This window comes from Gobio gobio (genome assembly GCF_949357685.1).
Source record: "Gobio gobio genome assembly, chromosome: 7".
In the NCBI taxonomy this organism is placed as follows: Eukaryota; Metazoa; Chordata; class Actinopteri; order Cypriniformes; family Gobionidae; genus Gobio; species Gobio gobio.
Genome location: NC_137103.1, coordinates 4,593,136 through 4,619,052, shown reverse-complemented (window position 1 = coordinate 4,619,052; position 25,917 = coordinate 4,593,136). Strand labels below are relative to the sequence as shown.

Genomic DNA, 25,917 nt, shown 5'->3' with positions numbered 1-25,917 from the left:
CATCACATACTGCCTGCATTTGAATGGATGGGAAGAGTTTTCTATTGATGTAGTCCTGGCCAGTGGGTCCAGCACTTTAGCCCCCACACACTTTGGCCAAATTTTCAGAGCCAAGGCCAACCTCATTAAGGTCTTGTGCATCTGGCAACTGTATGACCTGCTGGTGCAGGGCAGCAATCTTTATGGTTCCTGTGTGAACCAGCCTGCAAACAGAGGATACTGGCACCTGAAAGGTCCGGCCCACCACACTGTATGACGGACCGTGTGCTAGCCAGTACACAGTTATCAGTACAGTTATGTGGTGTCCCCATCCATGTGCTTCATCTTGTGGCAGCATCCTTATCAGAGCTGCCATATAGTCCCGGCTCAGTCGAAAATCCACCTTGAGGTCCTGCCTACCATCAAAGTATAATTGTAGCACTGGTACAGTGGCATTTATTTCAGCATAAATCGAAGTAGCTGTTCTTTTAACCTGTTATTAAAAATATCATGTAAATGTTTATTTTTTGTATTCACATAGCACTGTTTAGTTTAACCCTTAATCGCCCCTCAAGTAGGGTTTACGTTTGAGTCCCTTGGGGTCAGATAGACCCCAAACTTTTACAGAGCGATTGCATAAGGAAATATAATTTTTTTACATGGAAAACTATATATCATTTTTTTTATTTACTTCTCAACTATACATTTATGCTGTGTTTGTGGGTATTTGGTAGTTTTTTACCTATTTACTGCACAAATACTTAACTATGTCATAAATTGGCTCATTAAAAATCATTTTTTTATGAAAAAATCACTTGAATGATGATCTTAAATAAATATAAATAGTTTTTGGACATTGCTCTATGTGTTAGGGATAGAATACCGCCATCTGTAGGTTTGTGGAAAAACTTTAGGAATTATAGTTAAAGAGAAAGAGAGTGCAATGACCACATTATCCACTAGAGGTCCATAGGGAAGTTATGCAAAAGTTAAGCTGCCTTTCATCTTTCTTTTATTTGCCCTTTTCCCTCTCTTTCTCATGATTGTTCCATGTTGCATTTGTGCTCTAGTATTTGTCCTTCATTTATGTATGGAATTTTTTCAGATTTATGCCAGTTTTGTTGATTTTATTTGCCAGTTTCTATAAAAATGCTCTCTGTTGCAGTCACACACATGTGTGTGTTTATGTGTGTGTGTGTGTGTGTGTGTGTGTGTGTGTGTGTGTGTGTGTGTGTGTGTGTGTGTGTGTGTGTGTGTGTGTGTGTGTGTGTGTGTGTGTGTGTGCGCGTGTGTGTATGAGACAGAAAGTTCGTTCCACTTTGTGTTTATGCTCTAGGACCAGATCTTGATATAAATGTAGACATTTTCAGATTTATACTGGATTTAGTTGATTTTTTTTTACAAACAAAGTGAAAAAAAAGCATTTTTTACATTTTCCCATTCATTGCCAAAATCCAAAAAAATGCTCCAGACACCTGTGTTTGTGTTTGTGTGTGTGTGCGTGTGAGTGAACATGCTTGTTCCATATTGCATTTGTGCTCTAGTATTAGTACTTCATTTATGTATGAAAATCTTTCAGATTTATGCCAGTTTCTATAAAAATGCTCTCTGTTGCAGTCACACACATGTGTGTGTTTGTGTGTGTGTGTGTGTGTGTGTGTGTGTGTGTGTGTGTGTGTGTGTGTGTGTGTGTGTGTGTGTGTGTGTGTGTGTGTGTGTGTGTGTGTGTGTGTGTGTGTGTGTATGAGACAGAAAGTTCGTTCTACTTTGTGTTTATGCTCTAGGACCAGACCTTGATATAAATGTGGAAATTCAGATTTATACTGGATTTAGTAAAAAAAAAATTGACAAAAGTGAAAAATGTATTTTTTACACTTTCCCATTCATTTTCAATGTGGGGTCAATCTGACCCCAAGGGACTTAAACGGTAAAACATTTTTTACACACCTTTAGAACAACCAAATCAAGCCCAGATTTTTTGTGCATGTTTAGATAGATTATTTAGGAAAAGTCAACGAGTCTCATGGCCCCGAGATGAACACTTTTAAAAAATGGAGGAAAAGTCCAGTGGGGTCAGCTGGACCCCAAGGGACGATTAAGGGTTAAATAAATACAAAAATAAAGATTCACAACAAAGGCTGTAAATCTGAATTCAAATATTATCCTCACAACATACCTGCACATAGTATTTTTAACAATACCTCAGCCAGGAGTAGTTGTACACAATAACGCAATCATGCTTTCCATCTACTTGAGTGACGCGGTTCATGTGGTGCAATTTGGTGTAGAATGTGGTGTAATGATAGGGCACAGGATATACCTACTATCGTTTTCATTTTAATTGTAGATGGAAATGCATAATGCAAATTGGTTTATATACAAATACACACCTGACACTTATAAAAGTCCACTGATGATGTGATGGAATTAACAATAATACTATTAGCCTAATAAGTAGTGTTGTAAACAATTGATCCTTGTATGTGTAACCGGTGTTAGGGCCGAGGGACGATTACCACACTCCGGAGGAGCAGACACCTGAGGATACCAAGAGGCGGACAACAGAATGACTTTCAAAGGCAATTTTTTTTTATTAATTTAAATCAATAAAAACAGTGCTGAGAATGTTCGTGGCTGGAACCCGATTTGGGAAGAGGAACTGGGGGGGGGGGGGATTCCTCTTCTCTACTGACTCGTGGGTGGGACAGTAATTTCTTCGACTCGTCAGAAGGTGCTTGTAGGACGGACAGAGGCTTCTTCTCGCCTTCAACTTTCCCCACGGACAGAGCAGGTAAGTATTTGGCCCGTGAAGGTGTTCTTAGGACAGCCGATCGAATGAACAGTAGCTTCCTCACCTCTTCTGAGGGACAGACAGTGACGGTGCTCAGACTCGGCTTGTGGACGTGTTCATAGAACAGCCGATCGAATGACAGCAGCTTCCTCACCTCTTCTGAGGGACAGACAGTGACGGTGCTCAGACTCGGCTTGTGGATGTGTTCATAGAACAGCCGATCGAATGACAGCAGCTTCCTCACCTCTTCTGAGGGACAGACAGTGACGGTGGATCAGGCAATAACAAGTGAGACAGGACCGTGGTAATTTACCCGCCTTTACTCTCGTTCCGTGCGTAGCAGAGCGGCGTCGTTGGGAGAGTTCGTGAGACTGGACTTTCGTGGACGCGAGAGACAGTGCTCGTGGAGTGTGGTACTCGGGGTGCGTTGAGCTCTTTCCCTCCACACCGTACACTCAAGTGGGAACCTGGACACAGCTTTAGACAGATCAATTTGAAGGGATCTTCACAGTCATAAGTCAATATTCATCCATCAAAGTTTCAGAGGGAAACGCAGTCGTTTGATCTCACCACACTTGTGCATAAATCACTCTTATAAATCTTCACACGTGTGCACTTCACTCTTTCAGACACTGCAAACTCACTTCATCTCCACAGGGATTAATCGACTCGTTTCTCTTCTCTCTGTAGGGTGGATGACTCGAGGAATAACGTTTTCAGAAGATCAGCATGAACACAGCAACGATCCTCCCAGCTGTTCCAGTTACTACGCTTCGTTCTGTCAACAAGATCACACACACTGCCCACAAACAAAGGTTAGTTGCACTCTGGTGATGGTCAATCTTCAACTGTGGTTCTCAACGGGTAATCAAATGAAGGGTGCACTTAACTTTTCCTCGGTGAGTCACTCAATATCCTGCAGTGGTTTCCTCTCTCACTTACTTCATTACGTTGCTGTTCGTGGTTTCTTCAGCAAACTCACTAAATGAGCATGCCTCGGGGAATCTCACAGTAGAACTCCGATCCGGCATTAAACCTTCAGCCTTCCTCTTTCACCGCCGCTGTCAGAACACACACTGCTGCCTACCCGTCCTCCCACACTGCGCAAACACTGCCTTTTTATTCTCCTTTTCCTGAGCACATGCTTCAATGAAGCACAGCTGATTTGCTTCAGCTGGCGCTCGTTATGGCCAACACTCAACAGAGCCAGATTTAGAACCAATGAGGAATCTTTTTGGATTTACCAGGTTTTCACCCGGTGACATATGTTTGCATATGCAAAAAAATATGTATGTATTGTGCATGAATTCATAGTTAAATAACCTAGACCTTTTGCAAACTTTTATTGTATTCTGATTTAGAAAAGTGTTCTTGCTAATGATAATTATGATTATCATTATTGTTTACATGTACAAGACAGAAATGTATGTCAAATCACAACTGTAGTAGGACAGGTGCAAAATGATATCAAAGTTAAAGAAATTAAAGAAAATTAAACAAACTGTAATAGTATACAACAAATAAATAACTGGGAATAATTCATTGTTAATAACAACTGGTAATATAAAATAAAAAATTGACAAATGTGGTATTTTGTGGAGGTTGAAACTATTACAATATAAATAGTTATCTCTAATGTTCAAGAATCCCGACGTGCAAGCTAAATCCAGCAGTGTAGAGTCATCATTAATTGACGACGCTTTGAAGTGACGCTAAAGGGAGCGAGGATATTTTATTTCACTTGATTCAATTCCTCCGTCCTCATGTCTTTTCCTTGTGTCCTTCCCTCGCATCCTAAAGGGGTGGAGCTAAGACGTGAGGAAAGGAAACGAGGATGCACAAATAAGAATTGAGAAGCACGCTCTGACTCCTTTGGGCAAGGCACACGTGTTGTTTTTTTTGCAAAATGGAACGCACTCTTCCAACTGACACATGAGTCTTAGTGAGAATAATCAAAAGTACATGCATTAGTTTTAGTTGAGGAAGAATCTTAGAATAAGAATAATTGGTCTCATTCACCAAGCATGCGTACAAACAATTAGGAACAAATTCACGTGTGCACACAAATGTATTGAATTAGGTGGAGATTTTTCTTGAGAAGTTCTCCTGTGCGTACGAAAAATGAGAGAAACCATTAAGTCATTAATGAACGAGACCCAATGTCCTTTCCATTTCACAAATAACTCATTAAAGATCTTCCTTATAAAGATGCACAGGAAGATGGTCAGCAGCACTTTGTCATTAAAATTGTGAAGCCCATGCATCCAGTCCTGGTATCTGTAAAACATACCACAATTACTGCATTTCTTGCAGTATGTGGATAATCCTAAAGGGAAAAAAACAGACAATAATAGGACATGAGGTAAAACAATCACTTGCAATTTATTTTGTGTATAGCATATTTCAACCTAACACTGCCCCAATATTGGAACAATGCAAAATTACTGCAAACTGACATAAACCAATGACTTACTGAATATTAAATATTCACATATATTAAATATTGAAAAAACAAATAATCCTACCAGTCACTACACCAGTGAGCATTGCCACTTTACCATGTCTTGTGATGAGGACAGGAGCACTGAGAGCAGAACTCCTCCTCAGGAACAAGATGTTGAGGAATACCTTCCTTCTTTATATCCTCCATAAAAACATCTGATAGTGTGTCAGGAAGCTTTTTATTATGGTATATATATTGTACCATTTGCTTCAGGCCCTCACTCTCTGGAGGATATTCCCACTGTTGACCACACAGGTGGTTCAATCTCTGCCTCTGCTTGTGACAGCGTTGTGAAGAGCTGTCGCTTCATTTGAAAGAGACACCATTTTGCAATGCTCTTATGCAGGCATGATTTCCTACCTTTAATACAAGGGCAATGCCAAGTGTTTCTCTTGGAATTGTAATTAATCAAGACTCTGCCCAGTCTACTGTAATATGAAATCTTTGCCTCATACACCGATATATAATACTTGTAGTCAGGTCCAATACTTACAAGGCTAGTAAATGTGGCACCTTTACTATTAGCCTGATCTTGCTGTTTAAGGCATTGTTTTTTTCTTGTGTCTCCAAACCCTTTTTGCTCAACAATCTCAGTCAACACATCCTCTGATAAATCTCCATTTGGAGCAATAAGACTGGAGTAGTCTACAGACCTCAGATGAAGACATGGTGTAACCAAAAGGTCACTCATTTGGGCCATTTCAGCACAAGTGTTGCAGATGTCCATTTCACACATATCCTTTTGTGAAGAGGGCCCACAAAAAAAACATACATCCAATTGTTTTTATCAACACACTGTGCTGGTAGATTACAAGTTGAAGTTATAGGACGTATGACTTCATGTTTAGAATTCATCCTCACTCCACAGTGTGGACACTTGACAAAGATTTGCTTTCTCTTAATCACTAGAGGAGCTGCTGATTCTACAGGATGAGTTGCATGTTGCAGCAAAGTTGTGGCCTTTGCTAAATGATTTGGAACTTGCAGCAAAGTTGTGGTTGAGATTCCAATCCGAAGGGGGCAAACATTTTCAGTTCAAATGGCACTGCGAATGGCGTAGGGAATTTGGGAACATTGATAAGGGATCAGTCTCCAGCCCACCTTCTATGGCCTTAGTCTCCAGTCCACCTTCTATGGCCTTAGTCTCCAGTCCACCTTCTATGGCCTTAGTCTCCTGCCCAGCTTCTATGGCCTCAGTCTCCTGCCCAGCTTCTATGGCCTCAGTCTCCAGGCCACCTTCTATGGCCTTAGTCTCCAGTCCACCTTCTTTGGCCTCGATCTCCTTCCCAACTTCTATGGCCTCAGTCTCCAGCCCACCTTCTATGGCCTTAGTCTCCAGTCCACCTTCTTTGGCCTTGATCTCCTTCCCAACTTCTATGGCCTCAGTCTCCAGCCCACCTTCTATGGCCTCAGTCTCCAGCCCACCTTCTTTGGCCTCGATCTCCTTCCCAACTTCTATGGCCTCAGTCTCCAGCCCACCTTCTATGGCCTCAGTCTCCAGCCCACCTTCTATGGCCTTAGTCTCCAGTCCACCTTCTATGGCCTTAGTCTCCAGTCCACCTTCTATGGCCTTAGTCTCCAGTCCACCTTCTTTGGCCTCCATCTCCTGCCCAACTTCTATGGCCTCAGTCTCCAGCCCACCTTCTATGGCCTCAGTCTCCAGTCCACCTTCTATGGCCTTAGTCTCCAGTCCACCTTCTATGGCCTTAGTCTCCACTCCACCTTCTATGGCCTTAGTCTCCACTTCACCTTCTTTGGCCTCCATCTCCTGCCCAATTTCTATGGCCTCAGTCTCCAGCCCACCTCCTATGGCATCAGTCTCCAGCCCACCTCCTGAGGGAGGAATCTGTCAGGGTAGCCACAGGACACATCAATAAACCTGCCATTGTAGTCACAGATGGCTTGCAATACAACAGAATGGAAAAGTTTTCTATTGAAATAACTGTTGAGATGCCAACTGGGGCTTTTATGCGTATGTGGCAACCATCTACAGTGCTCAATGCCCTCAGGAAAGAATGGTGATCTGCCAACCTGGCAAAACCTTCACTTACTGCCTTCCTTTCATCTTCTGTGGATGGGAGTTTTATTATATTGCCTCTGTGGTGCAGGAGGGACCTCAGTACCTCTCTTACTGAGCGGAAGACTGTGGTCTTGGCTATAGAGAATGCCCGGCAGCCAACTCTGTAGGAGGTACTGCAAGCCAACCAGAAGATGAATACCAGCACCTTTATGGTTTGCCCCCAGCCATGGTGTCAATCTTTATACAGCATGCTCAGGAGTGCATTCAGGGGTTCACGAATAAGGCGGTAATCAGGTCTGGTGTCACTTTCCTCATCAAAAAATAGATGAAGCACGGGCACAGTAGGGTTTATTTGGATGTAAGCTCTGGACTTTACATCATACAAAATTAGATGCAGGGCCACACATCAACTTTTATACACTTATGACTTCCCTCATTCTATTCAGTGTTACTGATATGGTCGTATGGATATGTTTATTCACTGGACTATATTTTGTAAAAATGTAGAGGTATAGTGCATAGTTAATTAGTAAACATTTTACATAAATCTACTTGTTATATGGTCTCTTATTCTGCCCGATTTTAGCCCTGATTTTGACTTGCCAACTGGTTTTGCAATATCGCAGACAAATGCCTGAAATCATAGGCAAATTGGTGCTTGTTCATGTGAGTGACAATCGCGCAGTGTGAATTATCAAAGACGCGATCTGAGACAATCCCAGACGAATCGGCGAATTCAAAATCTGCTGTGAAATGTGTTCTGACTGAAAATTACAATTTAAAAATGGTACCGCTCAAATAAATGCATGTGGATATGACAAAAAAAAAATCCTCTACTGACGTAAAAGTAACTCCCTACAGATTGGGAGAGAATACGGCGTAAATTCTTTTAAAGTGCTGGAGTAACAAAATTGTTCTTAAACTGCTAGAATAACAGTCATATAATGCTGCAGCAATAAACAAGACTTTGAAGTTTTAAAACAATTACAACACACCTTGCATGGCTTTTTAAAATTGTGTCTATTACATTTGGTGCATCCATGAAACAAACGTGCTAAAGCAATCAAGTATTGCAACTGTTAAAACAACATTCGACCTTACATTAAAACTCAAAGCTTTCTTTTTTGGCATATGTTGTGCTGTTAAGGAACAAATGTTACTGAAAAAAACAGGAACAACTGGAATAACATTAGTGCTTGCCCTGCTTATCGACTGCAGCTTTTAGACATTAACACTTTGTTTTTGAATGACTGGACTCTTGCTGAGCACTGGGGGTCAAGGCCAGTAAACACTATTTGAATTGTTTCAAAGGTGTACTTCAGTTATTTAGGATAGTTTATGTTCAGGCAATACATCAAGCCAATGAGGAGAGAAACACCAGTGGGAAGGTCTTGCACATTATCCAGCACAACTAGCTCCTCTAGAACAACCGATAGGCACCTTACATTCGAGTTGAAATGGTTGGTGGCAACGTCATCTTTGACGATGCTCGAGATGCCCATCTACATCCCCTTTGTGTAATTGTCCTCTAGCTCTGTGTCCTACAGTAAAAAAGCAGCATAAAAACAGGGTCAAAAGCAATTTTTGATAAATTTAGTTCTGCTGGACCACAGTGTTAAACACCTTCCTTAACATACCTTCATTTGTAAAGTAAAGGTGATCATGTTTTGAAGCTTGTTCCAATTCAGCCATAGCACTAAAAAACAATAAAACTGCCTTAATGTGCCAATCCCAAACAATGGCACACTTGCAACTGCACTGTTAGACAGCATATCAGCACTGATGCGAACACCTGTAGCACCCGTTGGCAGCAGAATACCCAGCCATGTTGATCTAACACTTTATATATTGTTTAAAAGATTTAAAAGAGATGCAAAATGCATTGTGTTGACAAAAATGTCTCAATAATCCTTCCAAATATCTTTCGAGATCCTCAGAAGAAAGTAAATTGAGTTTGAAACAAGGCTGAGTAAATAATTTAATTTCTCTTTAGTTTGAGTTTATATCTGCTGTGTTCATATGCTTGTGTACGCTTTCATATTATATTAATTTGATTTATTCTTTACTGTTGCTACACTTTTTAATCTTATGACTGTGCTGTATTGTTTTCACAGGTTGAAGATGAGAGGGAATGTCTCAATCTTTAGGTTCTCAGGATTAAAGCAATAATTTCCCACTGTCTTTGCTTTGGTATAACACTTGTTGAATTTGTGCTATCAGATGAAATCAGATTGATCACTTAGGAAAAAGATTATTCTGCAACACTTTACAATAAGGTTTCATTAGTTAATGTTAACGAATGAGACCTTATTGTAACGTGTTACCATGTACCTGTGCATGCGACAACAGGAAGTTAAACGGTCGAATTTAGAAATCACAGTAACTTAACAATCCGTGTTTTTTCCTTTTTATATGGTAGAGGGTGCTATTATGTCAAAACAAAGGCAAAAGAAGAAGCAGAAACAAGTGATAGAAGCAATTATTTTGTGTATGTGCTTGGGTTATAGAGGGAGACTCTAGCCCCTTTTATGAGCTTGTCCCTCATGATTGCACATTTTATACTTTTCCCCTGGATTCACAAGCGTTCATATTCATTCTGTTCATCATATAAAGCAATCGTGTCTCTTCAGAAAATTTTGGACTACACCACAAATTTTTCCTTTAGTACAGCATTATATTCCTTATTTGGCTATAGAAGAAGATAGGGTACTTTTCAGCAAATTCTCTCACAAAGCATGACTCACATATTTCTCTTCAGCTTTGCACAGTATATTTCCATTTGCAAGAGCGCGCAACACATTTTCTTTGCATATATGCACAAATATATATTCTTAACATAAAGTCTGCCTTCAACTCTCACTAGCAGGCAGGGGGTATAATTTCACTTCTCGTTTTTTTCTCCCCAACTAGACAGGATGTGTATTTCTGGCTTGGTGCATGCATTTGTGTAAGTCTTCACAAAGCATATATTGTATGTTACATTATTTTTACCTGCTTGACAAACGCTAATGTTCCTCTGGGATCAGAAGCTTATTATCCTCATTTGTCAAAAATTCCAATTCACATTCAAAACCTTACTGAGTTTCATAAGCCTGTAGCGACTATGAGTCAGATAAAATAATAACTCAACGGGGAACTGAATTAAAATGAAAGACTCGAATGACACTATGTAGTATAAATAATTCAGAATTAATGTTTACACCTTAACTTATTCGTCCGCCGATATGTAAGGACTTAAAGGGGGCTCTGTTAAAGGGAAACCTGTATATTTAGCTCAAATGAATGAATTTAATGAATTCATAGGGAATTTTGAGAGTCTATTTTACAGCCGAGCAAATGACTCTTCTAGCGTTCATTTGAACGGGCCGTAAATATCAACTCTGCAGCGGATATTAATATCCGAACAATAGTGAAACACTATTTAACAGCCAGGTAACTTAGATCGGCAGTTCAAGACATTAAATTGATAAGCACATAACACAAGAACAGTTATCTTTGAATACAAACGGAACTTTATTGATTAATCTAACACATCAAACTAATATCTAACATAAACACACACACTCGCACATTCACACGTTGCAGAAAGGAAGAAGGTGAGGAAAGAATAAGTTCTAAGAGAGAGAAATTATGAAATCCTAAGCAATCTATGCATTTATGAAACATGACCTGAAGAAACCATTGATCAGTAATTTAACCTCCTATCGTTTCTTAGGCAGGGTTATTACATTTGATCTAATGCACCAGTTCAGCTTGGAATCAAAAAGGCGTTACTTGCGTTTGGGTTTCGCGTGTCGTCTGACAAAGGGGGATTCCCTTCTCCTGGCTGTACAGGGATTTTCCCGGATCTTTGATTCGCTGAAGGTCTGGTCGACGTCTGGGGAGGCCGAACACGTGGGGTGTTGGCGGCTGGATGAAAGTCTTGTGGGCGTTGTTTGAAGTTGGAGCGCGCTGTTAGAAACTCGTTGTTGAGAGACTTTTACGGCGAAACTTAACAGACCCGAGACTTAGCGGAAATAAAATAAACTTTAAGTAAAAGAAAGGAAAGTGAGAGAAAAGCAGATGGCCTGAATGAAATCGTTGTTAACCCATTTTCTCTGAAGTTGGTCTGTCACGATCGTCAGATCGTCTCCTGGACTCTCTCTGGTCATACTGCTAGGACTTAGCTCATCTCTGAACTGCGAACAGGCCGCGAACCAGCTCGAACCGAACTGGAACCGAACTTGAGCTGGACTCTGCACTGCTTCTGGTCTGAACTGTACAGAACTGTAGGGAACAGAACTGTGAACAGAACTGAGAACTGAACTTGAGAACAGAACTGAGAACTGAACTTTTCGTTCGTGTTCTGAGACTAAACTCAAACATTTGCCCATCCCCTGGATGGGTTCTGGCCAATTAGGCTTCAGGGGTGACTGTGTCTCCACCCCTCCCACAAAATTAGGTTATCTCTAGAATTTAGTTTCCTGCTCTTAAGCAGAGAGTAAATTTAGACCTAATTTCTTACTATAAGGACATGATCAATTCTATAAAGATTTCATTCAGCTCATCTGTTGGATTATACCCATACGAACGCACCGGTACCAAACACGATGCTTTTTCATCCACTCATTCAATAGTTACATAATTGCATGAATTGTGAGTAATATACATGCATGATAGTCATGTGTATCAGTTGTAAACACACTAACAAGTTATGTCGAAGGCTATTTGAATGAAATTCCAATAATCAGCGATTTGGTGCACTCATATGTAACAGTTTCTGTGAGCTTGCTTGGAGTTTTAGCTGTCACGTGGAGTTCATTTACTGGTCATGCAAAGACAGAGGTCTGGTTGTTTCTTTGTCTTGTGACAACCACGAGCCTTTTGTCCTCTTTTAACTGAGTTTGGTGGCGAGTCCATAGGAAGTCAGAACTAGTAGCTCCGGGCAGAAACAAACCCCCCATCTCACTCGTGATGATGATGGTTTCCTGGAGCTGCATTGTGCTTTGTTGAAAAGGATGTTAATTTGATCGAATCATTGGAAGATTAACTCATCTATATGTCTGCGTCCATAATTGCTACAAGCCTTTTGTTCAATCGTTCATTCTACCTAAGAAATCAAAATGATCTCTCTTCCTTTTGAGGCGATCGTCTCCTGGTTGGAGTCCATTCTTCTTCCTTCTCCTTTTCCTGTTTGGTCATTTTTGTCATGTTTCTTTTGCAAATCTGCTGCAAGTAAATCATCCATAAAAACTTTTAGTTCACCTGGGTTATCTTGGATTTCATTTACTACAAGAATTTGGCCTAGGGATTTATCGTGAGAGTGCCCTTCACAAGCTCCCGTTCAAGATGATAACAAAGAGACACATATTTGGATGCATTCATCCCCAAGATCGACCTGAAGGACGCATACTTTCATGTCTTGATTCTTCACAAAAGTGCCCTTGCCCCTCTGAGGGAGCTCAGTGTTCATATTCTCAAATACCTCAACAACTGGTTCGTCCTGGCGCACTCGTGAGAGCAGTTGTGCGAGCATAGGGACTTGGCGGTGCTCAGTCACCTAAGCCATCTGGGGCTTCGGGTCAACTGGGAAAAGAGCAAAATCTCCCTCGTGCAGAGAATCACTTTTCTTGGTATGGAGTTGGATTCGGGTCAACATAACAGAATGTCTCGCGGATGCTCAGTCAGTGATGAATTGCCTGAATTTGTTCAGAGGCATTACAGTGTTTCCACTGAAATTTTTTCAGAGGCTCCTGGGGCATATGGCATTCATAGTCACACTGCTCGGGTTGCTTCATATGAGAGCAATGACTACATGACCGAGTCCCGAGAGAAGCATGGCAACGCAGCACGCACCAGGTGGTCAAACCTTGCTTTTCTACGGGCAAGAGTTCTCCTACAACAAGTGTCCAGGCATGTTGTTGTCTCAACAGATGCCTCCAACACCGGCTGGGGTGCCATGTGCATCAAGCATCGGGCTCCTAGAGAGGACCTTGACTGCAGTGGCACATCAACTGCCTCTAGTTGCTAACAGTACAGTTTTCTCTGCGCTGCTTCAGATTGCTGCTACAGGGCAAGCATGTGCTGGTCCGGACGGAAAATCCTCCTCTGGAGTCAGAAGCATCTGAGGTCCCTTCACAACATTCACATTCTGGGTGAGCTCAAATGTGCCTTGGGAGAATTACAACTCCATCCCCAGACGGTCCAGCTAATTTGGAGATGCTTTGGGGCAGCACAGGTCGACCTGTTTGTCGACCATTAACATTTGTTTTATTCACTGACCGAGGGGACCCTCGCATTGGATGCGCTGACACAGTAAGTATGTGTTTCCCCCAGTGAGTCTTCTTGCACAGTTACTGTGCAAGGTCAGGGAAGACAAGGAGAAGGTCTTGTTAGTTGAACCATACTGGACCTGGATCCCAGGCAAATTCCTCTGAGAAAGGACCTCCTTTCTCAGAAACGGGGCATCCTGTCTCACCCGTGTCCAGACCTTTTAATTGGATTCTGGTGGTTTTCTATCAATGGTATTCTTTTCGCTGAGAAGATCCCAGAAATCCATGCTTTTCTACTGCAAGAAGGGTTAGAGTAAAGGCTTTCTCCCTCCATCCTGAAAGTGTATGTTGCTGCTAGATGTAAACAGATATGTGCAGGCTGCACATAACTGAAAACACAAAAGCACTCATACATTTTAAATGTATAGAAAATATTATTAGACCTTTTAAATTGTCTTCTGCGTTTGTTCCTCTCTTTGGCAGTTTGTTGTCATGTAGGGTTAGATTTTTAAAATGCATCAAGGTGTGTCTGTGTTGGAGGTCAGCAGGGCTGGACTGGGGCTAAAATTCGGTCCTGGCAAATCCAGCCTATCCGGCCCATGAGTTCCTCTTGAATGTTTTAACTGGGGTTAGGGCCTTAAATTGGAGTAAATAAATAAATCTAGGACAGGGACAACTAATGATGGATATTATCGAATTTACTGCAAATGCAGATAACAAACGTAATATTGCACTTTTGTCACACAGAAATGCACTTGACAGTAAACCACTGATTTTGAGCTAGGATACATTAAAGTGAATTTACTGCTTTTAAAATCTGTCATCATTTACTCACTCTCATGTCGTTCCAAACCTGTATGACTTTCTCTCTTCCGTGAAACATAAAGAAGATATTTTGAAGAATGTTGGCAACCAAACCATAGGCTATACCATTGAATAGCCTATTGTATGGACAAAAAAAAGACTCAAATGATTTTCTTTTATGTTACACAGACAGAAATTCATTGAGGTTTGGAATGACATTAGGGTGCGTAAACGTTCACATGTTTTGGTTGAACTACCCCTTTAAAAACAATAAAAAATGTTCGAGAGTTAACTCCTAATTTATGTAACACACTGATATGATATCTATCTTTCATGAGGTTCTCATTGAAATAACATTTTGTTAAATTTCATTAGATCTATTAAAAAGTTCATAAAACATTTACAGAGAAAAAAGCTTTGTCCTTAAAGGGATAGTTCACCCAAAAATTTAAATTGTGTCATCATTTACTCACCCTCACGTTGTTCCAAACCTGTATGAGTTTCTTTGTTCTGCTGAACACAAAAGAAGATATTTTGAAGAATGTTTGTAACAAAGCAGATAGAGCAACTATTGACTACCATAGTATTTTTTTTCCTACTATGGTAGTCAATAGTTGCTCTATCTGCTTGGAGATTCCCCCCTTCTATGTAAAAAGCGCTTTGAGTGAGTGCCTAGAAAAGCGCTATATAAATGTAATTAATTATTATAATTAATGCATGGGATCCAGGCTTTAAAGCTGTTTTGTTGAATTATAATTTAATTACCCTATAATGACATTTTAACTGAGTTTAACTGTAGGTCAGTTTCATTTAACTGTATGGGCATGGTAGTCACAGGTAAAATCATGCTCCTCATTACCATAGGTAGGCTGTATGGTTTCGAAAATAAATAAATAAATAAATAATAATAAAATATTGAATTTGGTTGTGCTAGAGTGACAAGTTTGTAGTTGTGTATATTGCTGTTTTCCAATTTACCTCGTGATGTATTTACATGGTCGCGGCTGTTTTCAGCTGATTCACCACAGAACCTTTAATGTTCCCATATCACACGATTGTAAAACAACATTCGGAGTCAAAGTGCCGGTTCATCACTTCATAGAGCAGCAGAAACGCAGAGCACGTTCGTCGGCGGCAGCGCTGTTGCGCGGATATTCGCCTTTTGCAGTTTCATGCGCCCAAATTTTTAAACAGCACCTAATACACAGTCTATGGAGGAGGGAAGGTCTCTCTCGCTTTGGCCTGTAAATTCAGAAGACAAACCAATGGGCCGCTGTCCCTGCATGATGGGCCAGTCCGTGGCAAAAAAATAAATAAATAAATAACCTTGTATCGGCCCCAAAGTGCGTCGGCCCACCAGGAAAATGCCCGGAATGCCAGATTACCAGTCCAGCCCTGGAGGTCAGTGTTATACTCTCTCACTTTTCTAGACTTTTTCCAACTCTGATGTGTGAACTGAAACAGGGGTTTGTAATATATTTTCCCATGTCTTATCAGGACTTTTGTTGTATTACCTGCCCTAGTGCCATGTTTGTAGTTTTTCCATGTTGATTAGTCTCCTCAGGTGTTTCTCATTTCCTTGTTTAGCCCTGTGTATATATAGCCCTTGGCTGAATCTGAAATTGCCCCCTATACCCTCATTCACTACTGCCTATGTTAGTCCACTAATACAGTTCACTTGAAGGAGTGAATGAAAACGAGTGAGTGAATTCGGACAGCCATTGTTTGTGCATAATCTTTCGAATAATCTGATCTATTATGACCTCTGACCTGTAAAGTTGCCAGAATAATAATCATATGCTGTTTGTTAATTGGCCAGAGGAGAACTGGCACCCCGACTGAGCCTGGTTTCTCCCAAGGTTTATTTTTCTCCATTATGCTCCTGATGGGGTTTTGGTTTCCTTGCCACTGTTGCCTCTGGCTTGGCTTGCTCAGTTGGGGACACTACATTTTTCAACTAAATATCCAAATAAATCCAATTATTAAACTAAATTAACCATATACAATAAATTACTGATCGAATTACTGTTCTAATTCCCACATTGTCACTGTATGATAATTGAAATGAGCTGATGACATCACCGTTTTCTCCAGAATGGCTATACGGCTGAATAAAATTCTGTTGCATTATTTTCCTGTTTAACACTGTGAAGCTGCTTTGAAACAATCTGCATTGTTAAAAGCGCTATATAAATAAAGTTGACTTGACTTGTTGTTTGCCGTTTGTGGTGATTGTTATCTTCCCTCTGCTCTCAATGTTGCATTTGTTTTTGGCTTTTGTTATGTTCGTTTCTTCAATAAACACTTTGCACATGAGCCTTGTGGATTGTGATGAAATTTTTTTGAAGTGCACAAAGAAAAATAAAGATTTTTCAAAGATTTACACAAACTGCAAATAATTGTCACCAACTTCTTTATTTTGAGCCTTAAGAAGAGTGTTTTGCAAATTTTTTTTTAAATGACAAAATAATTAGTTTTACTCTCAGACACAGTATGTATGAATGAATAAAAAAGACACAAAGGAAACTCCAAATGTCAGCCTCGTCTGAATTAGTCCATAACTTGAGTATGGCCACACACATTCATATGTACATGACAAAAAAGGAAGTGAAAGATTAAAATGAAGACTATGGAAGTGTAAGACTAAACTAACACAACACATTCAAATGTTGGCCACATTCAACTTCGTTGTGATTACATCTTTGATTTTACACAGATTTTCTGGTGCCATTTTAAACTGCTGGGCCAATTAAAACTCTTTCTACAAAACAAACAAGAATATGGTCTGAATATGGAATGAGTTTGCGAATGACATTTCAGGTCTCTATGATATGTGAAACTCTTTTCACAGTGAGGACACTTGTAAGGCTTCGCTCCGGTGTGAAGCCTAATGTGAACCTCAAGGTTTCCTTTAGTTGTGAAACTCTTTCCACACTGAGGGCAGGTGAACGGCTTCTCTCCAGTGTGAACTCTCATGTGAACCTCAAGGTTTCCATTGTTTTTGCAAGTCTTTCCACAGTGAAGACACATGTGAGGCTTCTCTCCAATGTGAATTTTTACATGATTCTTAAGCTGTGTCCTGTCTGTGAAACCCTTTCCACACTGATGGCATATAAAACAGTTCTCTCTTGAGTGAATCCTCATGTGGGTTTTAAGAGTTTCTACACTTCTGAAACTCCTTCCACACTGAGGGCAGGTGAACGGCTTCTCTCCAGTGTGAACTCTCCTGTGAATCTCAAGGTTTTCTTTTCGAGAGAAGCTCTTCCCACACAGATTGCAGGTGAAAGATTTCACTCCACTGTGAATTCTCATGTGGATATTAAAGTTTCCTTTTTGAGTGAAACTCTTTCCACATTGTTGGCAGGTGAAAGGGTTTTCTCCCGTGTGAACTCTCATGTGGACTTCAAGCTTTGCTTTTTGAGTGAAACTCTTTCCACAATGAGGGCAGGTGAACGGCCTCTCTCCAGTGTGAACTCTCCTGTGAACCTCAAGGTTGGCTTTGTTTCTGCAAGTCTTTCCACAGTGAAGGCACATGTGAGGCTTCTCTCCAATGTGAATTTTTACATGATTCTTCAGATGTTTCCTGTCTGTGAAACTCTTTCCACACTGATGGCATACGAACGACTTCTCTCCTGTGTGATCTCTCATGTGGCTTACAAGGCTTCCTTTTCGACTGAACCTTTTTCCACATTGCTGGCAGATTAAATGACTCTCTCCAGTGTGAACTCTCATGTGGGCTTTAAGACTTGGTTTTTGAGTGAAACTCTTTCCACACTGTTGGCAAGTGAATGGCTTCTCTCCAGTGTGAACTCTCATGTGGATTTTAAGGTTTCTATTTTGATTGAAAGTCTTTCCGCACTGTTGGCATGTGAAATGACCTTTAGTCTTTTCAGTCTGTGAGCATCTGAAAGGTTCTTCTTCAGTTGTGAAATCATGAAGGTTCTTAATCTGGAGTTTTTCTTCTGTTTCATTCAGTTCCTGACTCTCTTCTTGAACTGTCTTCAGGTCTAAGGCAGAAAAAGACAAATAACACCAGTTTAATGGCACAAAGCAACAGACATCAAACATTTTAGACATGCAAAGCATCGAAACCAATGTGTATGCTCACATTTAGTTAGTATCGCAACTTCTTAATATTGTTAACTCCTGGCTTTCTTTATGAATACTGAAATACTTTGAAGCTGGCAGTTATCAAAACCTTTATTCATATCACAGAAATGGTGCTTATTGGCGTTACAAATGACCTGCTTTTGGCATATGATCATGGCTACATCTCTTCTGGTGGTATTAAATTTTTTAACAACAACAAGGGATGGGCACCATCAGTCCTGGAGGGCCACTGTCCTACAGAGTTAGTCCCATCACTAACCAAACACACCGGTCAGTAATTTTCAAACAATCCAGATTTAGATTTGTGTGATTAGAGATGGAGCTAAACTCTCCAGGACAGTGGCCCTCGAGGGAAGTATTCCAGAAAGTAGATTATGCGACATACCCATGCAAGTTTACGTTTAATTAAACAGTTTCAGAGGTATTCATATCATTTTGATAATGCTCCAGTGGGTATAACAGCACAGATTATTCAAAATATAATATTATAAACTTATGCAATTTATAATTAAACTGAAGATAACTCTCCAAATTATCAGAGTGTATTAACTCATTTTCCCTTTTGACAGAAATTTCTATAATTTAGAAGACAACACTTTTTCTCCATTGACAGAAATTTTCAGCTTTCCGTGTTTTAACTGTTTGTTTTTTTAACTATATGCCATTATGCATCTTCTGAAAGAGTACTGAAACTCCTGATCAAAACAAATGCGAAGAAGCACGTCCAACATCGAGGGTGATGGAAGACTTAACAGGATTTGCTCTGGAGAATATAAGCGCCACCAGGGCCGTAGCTAGAGGATTTGGGGCCCCCTGAAAAAATATTGATGTGGGCCCCCCACCCAAATCATATACTGTACAATATATGAGAATGGAGGCCCACATGTAACCTAATAGGAGTTTATTACAAAATAACAAAACAGATAAATGTAAATAAAGATTTTTACTTAACACCAGCAAAAGCAAAATAAACATTATAAAACAAAGAGATAGCAAACACTAAAACAAATCTCAATCAGCAATAAACATTGCAATAACTATGAAAATTAAATGAATCATTATTATATGTATATCAGTTTGGTTAATCTATAACCTTTGATGACCTTACTCATTTCTCCCTGCACTTGCTGAGTTCGGGCTGTCTGTTACTGTGTTCTGACTGGTGCTACTTTCAGCTTCTTCACTTTGACCTTCACTAACTGATGTTGGCCTACTTTCATGCATTTGCTGGGTTGAGGAGCCTGGCTCTGTAGACAACAAATACCATGACTCAAATAGTTGTATCAAGAATAAACCAATACTTTCCAATTCAGTTCAGTTAAAACATATGTGACTACTAAATACTAAATACAAAAAAATTAAGTGATTCCTGACAAGTTATATACCCAATGAGGATGTTCCACAATGACCCTCCATGTCATCTTTGGAATGGGGTTGTGAGTCAGATGATGCCACAACTGTTGCTGCAGAACATTATAATAAGTATAAATAAGTCACTACGACAGTCTATATGTAACAAAAGATGGTGGTGGTGTTGTAAACTCTTTATTTTAAAAGGTAAATGTTTATATACATTTTTACAAATTAACAAAAACCAAGACATTTTTAAATATTAATAAATTCAAAAAGTGAACAAATAAATTGTCAAGAATTCAGTCAAATGTAAAGACTTTTGTCTTTTTTATAAGAATTACTTGTCTTATTTATATAAAGACACTATGTAACTGTGTAATATATTATTTATGTTTTCTTGACTGTAGCCTAATAAAATAAATCAACAGCCAGTAGGTGCATAATGCTTGTGACATGCGTTGTGACATTTTTTTCTGTGTGTTATACAAACAAACTCTATTTACAATAGCGTAAAAAGACGGGGATTTTGACCACGTAATCATTTAATCAATTTGACGGCGGTGCGTGCCGCGGTGCCGGTAATGACAGTAGGCGGCAGGCGGTAGTTTTCCTACGAAAGTAAATCTGACAGCGAAATAAAAATTCACTAAGGGCGTTTTCACACCTACCTTGTTTGGTCCGGATTTTCGGACTTTTCAGTTTGGTCCGAATCAAAATTACAGGTGTGAAACCTCCCCCGTACCACGGTCCGGACCAAACAGACGAAATTTGGTCAGACGAAAAGAGGTAGTCTCGGTCCGGATCAAACTGAACAAAGGTTTGGTTCGTTTCTAGTCTGAAAGCATTTTCTGTATGGTTCGGACTTTCAGACCATTTACAGGAAGTTCCTGTTTATGTTTAAATATTATAACGTTATTTTTAATTTCAATCTAGGCTACATTGATTATGAAAAGTGAAAAATATGCGCAATATGTCAGAAGACAGAAAGTCAGAAATAATTTTGAACAAAATTTTGTATGATTTTGCTTAGAAAGCATTTCTTTAATGGGAATTTCGTTTTGTATAAATTGTATCTTAATTTTAATCAACGTTTAATCAGATAATTGCCTGGATTTAATAAATAAGAAGCAAATAGTCTATAGCAGACAATAATCGCGGTAGCGATCACATGCTTTGCACATGAACAGGAGCGCGTCTCAAATAAACCGAAACTCAGCAGGCTACTTGCATCACAAACATGAGAAATATGTGTATATAAAGCTTGAAATGTCCACTTTTAAACGTAACGAATAAAAAATAGTCAAGCAATGCGCACGGTTCAATAGTGGCAACGATATGCGTCCGTTCATTCATTCTGTCAAAGACGCTGACGTCAGACGCACGTCCGTTTACAAACCAATCAATGTCCAGATGTCGCCCACATAGATGACGACGAGTGGACGCAAGTGCGTCATGTAAAGTTCTTTAGTCCGCTCACATAATTGCAATGTGAAACCAAACCAAAACTAATCGAATATATAAAAAGTATCAAAACATGAACTTCGGTTCGGACCTCGGTGCGGACTTTCAGGTGTGAAAACGCCCTAAGTTACTAACCTGTCTTAAAGAGTGTCTTGATCGGCTGGGATACAGCAACTCTCCTGGCCTCCCTCTCGTTCTTTTCAAGGCGTTTCTGGTACCCTGATTTATATTTTCTTTTCCCTGACATTTTCAGCCTGTCAGTCAGTCTCCTGTTCTTTCAACAAGTTCATCGTTAACTTCAGCTGCCGCCTCAACTCCGATTGGTTCTGTTCACGAGCTGGGGTGGGACTTACAGTTTTATTGGGTCAAATGATCTAATGTTCGTCACTGACTGATTTAATTAATAAATACTAAACCGGACTGAACCATTTGTATGGAGAGGAGAGGAGCAGATATTTGAAAAACTTCTTTAACCTATTTGCATGGTTTTGTGGTTTTCATTAAAATCTCAGGCATACATCTAGTAAAAATATTAGAATTATTCACAGAACAGGGGCCTATATAGTATAACTTCTGGATTTTGTTGGGCCCCTTGGGCAGTGGGGGCCCCTATAATCGTCACCAGCTTTCACCCCACTAGCGACGGCCCTGAGCGCCACAGTTCAGGGCGCATCAAGGCGACGACAGAGCCTGGGCCCTCTGTGCTTCTACCCCGTTTGAGGCGAGAACACAGGAGGAGACCGGCTCTACCAGAAGGCTATAGAATCTAGCGAACAGTGTCGCGCAGCCCGCAGCTCTAAAGATGTCTCATACAGACCAATACATTTTTGCCCGTATCGGCTTTTTGAGGTGGCTCAGTGCAAATATACTGCCCCTGACACTGCATGCTCGTTGTACGTGGCCTCCCAGCCTATGGATGGGGCATCTGTGATGGGGAGTGCCCAGGAGTGCCCTTAGAACAGGTGTCCAGGCATGCTGTGGTGTGCCTGTTCTAAGGGCACTCCTGCCCGAAGAAACAAGGGGTCTGACCACGGGCTGTAGGTTTGGCGACAGACCGGTGTGATACTCACCCGGTGAGTGCCGAGCTGCCACGGGACTTGCCCATGAAGCCAATGCTTAAGCGGTCTCATTTGAAGCAAACATAGAGGTGTTACTGCTGCTTCCGCTGGCATATGCCCCAGGAGCCTCTGAAAAAGTTTCAGTGGGACCGCTGCCCTCACTTGAAATGTATTCAAGCAGTTCAGCATCGACTGAGCATGTTCCTTTGTGAGGCGTGCTGTCCGTTCGACTGAATCCAACTCCATACAGAGAAAAGAGATCCTCTGCACAGGGGAAAGTTTGCTCTTTTCCCAGTTGACCTGAAGACCCAACTGGCTGAGGTGTCTGAGCACCAGGTCCCTGTGTTCACACAACTGATCCCTGGACTGTGCTAAAATGAGCCAGTCATCAAGATAGTTGAGGATGCGAATGCCCTGTTCTTTCATGGGCACAAGGACCCCCTCCATGACCTTTGTAAAGACACAGGGAGACAGGGACAGCCTGAAGGGTAGGACTTTGTACTGATAAGCTTGTTGCTCGAATGCAAAGTGCAGAACCGGCGAGGGAGAATCGAAACATGACATGAAAGTACGCGTCCTTCAGGTCAATCGCTGCAAACTAATCTCGGGAATGGATGCAATCGAAAATGCGTTACTTCGTAAGCATTTTGAACGTTAGGCTCAGATTCGAGACTCGCAGGGCCGCAACCCACCGGTTTTCTTGGGTACAATGAAGTAAGGGCTGTAAAACTGTCTTCATATCGACTGGAGGGACCAGCTTTACCGCATCCTTCGCCCATGTAGGAATGCAATCTCCACAGTCAAGACATGGCCGTTGACAGCTTTCACCGAAGTAAACTGGACACTCCTGAACTTGGGGGGACGTTGGGCGATCTGAATCATGTAGCCGAGCCTGATGGTTCGAATGAGCCAGGGATCGAGCCCCGGAGTGGCTCTCTCTTGAAGGCGGTCCTTGAACCGTCCACTGCTGCCCATTGGCAAAGGAGGAGGAGAGTGGTACAGTGTTTGACTGTCCACAGTTCTCCGAGCCCTCTTGGGAGATGAGCAGACTGGGGCACTGCAGCCGGTGGTGGGGTGGAGACAGCAGCTAACCACCGGGGCAAGATGTGCCTCAGTCTGCTTCTGTGCGGCCGTGAACTGATGGGTGAAGCTCTCAACCGCGTGGCCAAAGAGGGGAATAAAAGAACCTGACTTTGCCGGTTTCCCTAATGTTGGCCAGACACAGCCAGAGATGGCTTTCCTGGACCACTAAAGTGGAAATGCACAACCCACCGACCGCACCTTTGTCGCACAAATTGGGAGGTCCATAACGGTCTTAAGCTCTTGGAGAACCACAGGATCATGACCACCCTTGTATAGATCCAACGCCATAGCGTGTAGGGCAGAGAGTCAGCTTCCCCACAGGCCTGATAAGTCTTAGGAGTTAAGAGTTAGGGCACAGTTGCATAGCAATGGCCCACTCCAAGGGAGGAACCTGTGTGTAACCCTTAGCTGCTTCGCCTTCAAGGGTGGTGACGGAGGAGGAGCCACTGGGTCGGTTTCCACATCTGTGAAATTTTACTTTCACTTTAGAATTAGATATCTAAATCTTGACAAAAAGTAGTTTGAGAATGTCTAAATATATATCCATATCTACAACTTAAAAAAAGAAAGTAATTAACAACTAGAGTATTTGGTTTTATCCTAATGCACATAGAGATACAAATAATTCTGCCATTGTTATAGAAACAAATATTGGCTTCGCTGCACGACACTCAATTTATATCCAAATATAGATTTGCATTTGCAATCATTTAAATAGGTGACTTTTTATGCCCTAAATGAAAAGTGTAGGCAATTTTCCCACTGGTAATACCGGTATCACCCTCTTTTGTTTTCCCTCCTTTGCACATTGCTTTTAAAATGTTAATTCGCAAATTCTAAAGTGAAAGGAAAAGGCGCATGGGCATTTTTAACGGTGCGGCACAGAGGGAGTGTTTTCAATTAATTCATTTGGGAGTTGAGCTTCCATATGAACTGAAAATGCGTAAATGGACACGCACAGGTATGAATGGACGTGCAAATTTTACTTTCGCTTTAGAATTAGATATCTAAACCTAAAAAAGTAGTTTGAGATTTGCCTAAATATATATCCACAACCTAATAAAAGAATGTAATTATGTCTAAAAACAACTGGAGCATTTACAGCCACTTTATATAGAGCTATACAGGCATCTAGAGGTCACACCATGGCATTATGTGTTAATATTTGTACTCCCACCACTAATTAGTCATTAATCTGCCTTAAAAAAAAAATTGGGGATCACAGGACTGAGTTGAGCTTTGAGAATGACACTAACCTGTTTGCTCCTCAGTTTCTTCATGTCTCACACTGAACACTTCTTCAATCTTTATGTCTTCACTCTCCTGTTTAATCAACGCCATCTTTATAACAGTGTCACGTGGATCTCAGAGGCTTCTCCAGGAGTTCTCCTGTGTGTTTGGACAAAATCATGTTTAAGATAAGAATAATTAAGAAAAATAAATCCAAACTTTAGTAGTTTGTAGTCAGAGAACCGGAAAGAGTCAGTCAGATTGACAGTTAATGGCCTGATTAGACCAAAAAACAAACAACTCAAAGCTAGTTGTACAAATTCATTAATATAATACATGTTCTAAAATGTTTATAAAAACACAAACCTCTCTTCAGCCGAATAACAGCAGGCGCAGATTTATGATGTCATATCACCAGAGCAAAATAAAAGTCCTGATCAAGGTTTGCACAGAAATGTACATTGTACACTGTAAAAAATTGTTTTATATGATTAACAAGTCATAAAGACAACATATGTTTTTACATTACTTTAAAGAGCACCTATCATGGCATTTAAAATGTTCCAAATATTGTTTTAGAAGTCCCCAACAACAGTTTTGCATGCATGCAATGACAAAAAAGACTTTAGTTTTCTTATAATATGCATTTATTTTTACCTGTTTTGACAGCGATTCTCAAATGATTCCTTTAGTGATTCACTTTTCAAAACCCCGCCTTTACGTGACGCTAATCTGTGGTGATTGGTCCGATGACCCAGTCAGTTGTGATTGGTTTAGTCTGTGCAGATATTTTCGGAAACGGAACGCCCATCAAAGTCTTATAGTGACAGTAATTTGTTAATATGTGTCAGGAGTTATGAATATGAAAACCGCGTCGAAAAAACTCCTCTATTCTCCTCACGAAGACTCGCGACAAATCAACATCCCTCAGGGCTTTTAGTTCAAAAGTGTGCAGATGAGGAGACATATTGATAGATTCTCATATGTCTGTGTCAAATTTCTAAACAGAGGAGTATTTTTTATTCAATACTTCCTCAAAATGGGCAGTTATAGCCTAATCATGAGCGATTGAGTCTCTTATGTGTTGTTTTCAATTCATACTGGCAGCCGGAGGGCGCTCTGTGCACATGTAGTCCATGTATGGTACAGACAGACGAAGAAGAACCATGTGCCATAATAGAAGTCCATAATAAAAGCTTCCTGAGATCGCGAAACATACATTTGACGACTAATAAACACACAATCGCGACGATGTATGGTTTGTCTTCAAGCCA

The 25,917-nt window shown here is 40.7% G+C and overlaps 1 protein-coding gene across 1 annotated transcript; it reads right to left on the bottom strand.

The window, feature by feature from the left end:
• Positions 1 to 16,745: 16,745 nt before the first annotated feature.
• On the bottom strand, positions 16,746 to 25,062 carry LOC307128954 (uncharacterized protein). Its single transcript, XM_079821044.1, has 3 exons — positions 25,010 to 25,062; positions 24,670 to 24,802; positions 16,746 to 18,355 (listed from the first exon to the last, which is right to left on the bottom strand). Exons 2-3 carry the CDS (start codon positions 24,752 to 24,754, stop codon positions 17,043 to 17,045), a joined length of 1,398 nt encoding a protein of 465 aa, XP_079677170.1. The 5' UTR covers positions 24,755 to 24,802; positions 25,010 to 25,062; the 3' UTR covers positions 16,746 to 17,042.
• Between the last annotated feature and the right edge of the window lie 855 nt (positions 25,063 to 25,917).

Bases quoted from the DNA above. Each gene is read 5' to 3' on its own strand.
- LOC307128954 (XM_079821044.1), bottom strand. From the start codon at position 24,754: ATGGCGTTGATTAAACAGGAGAGTGAAGACATAAAGATTGAAGAAGTG. The intron at 18,356-24,669 runs GTTAGTGTCATT...TTTCTGCCTTAG, and splicing joins AGAAACTGAGGAGCAAACAG to ACCTGAAGACAGTTCAAGAA.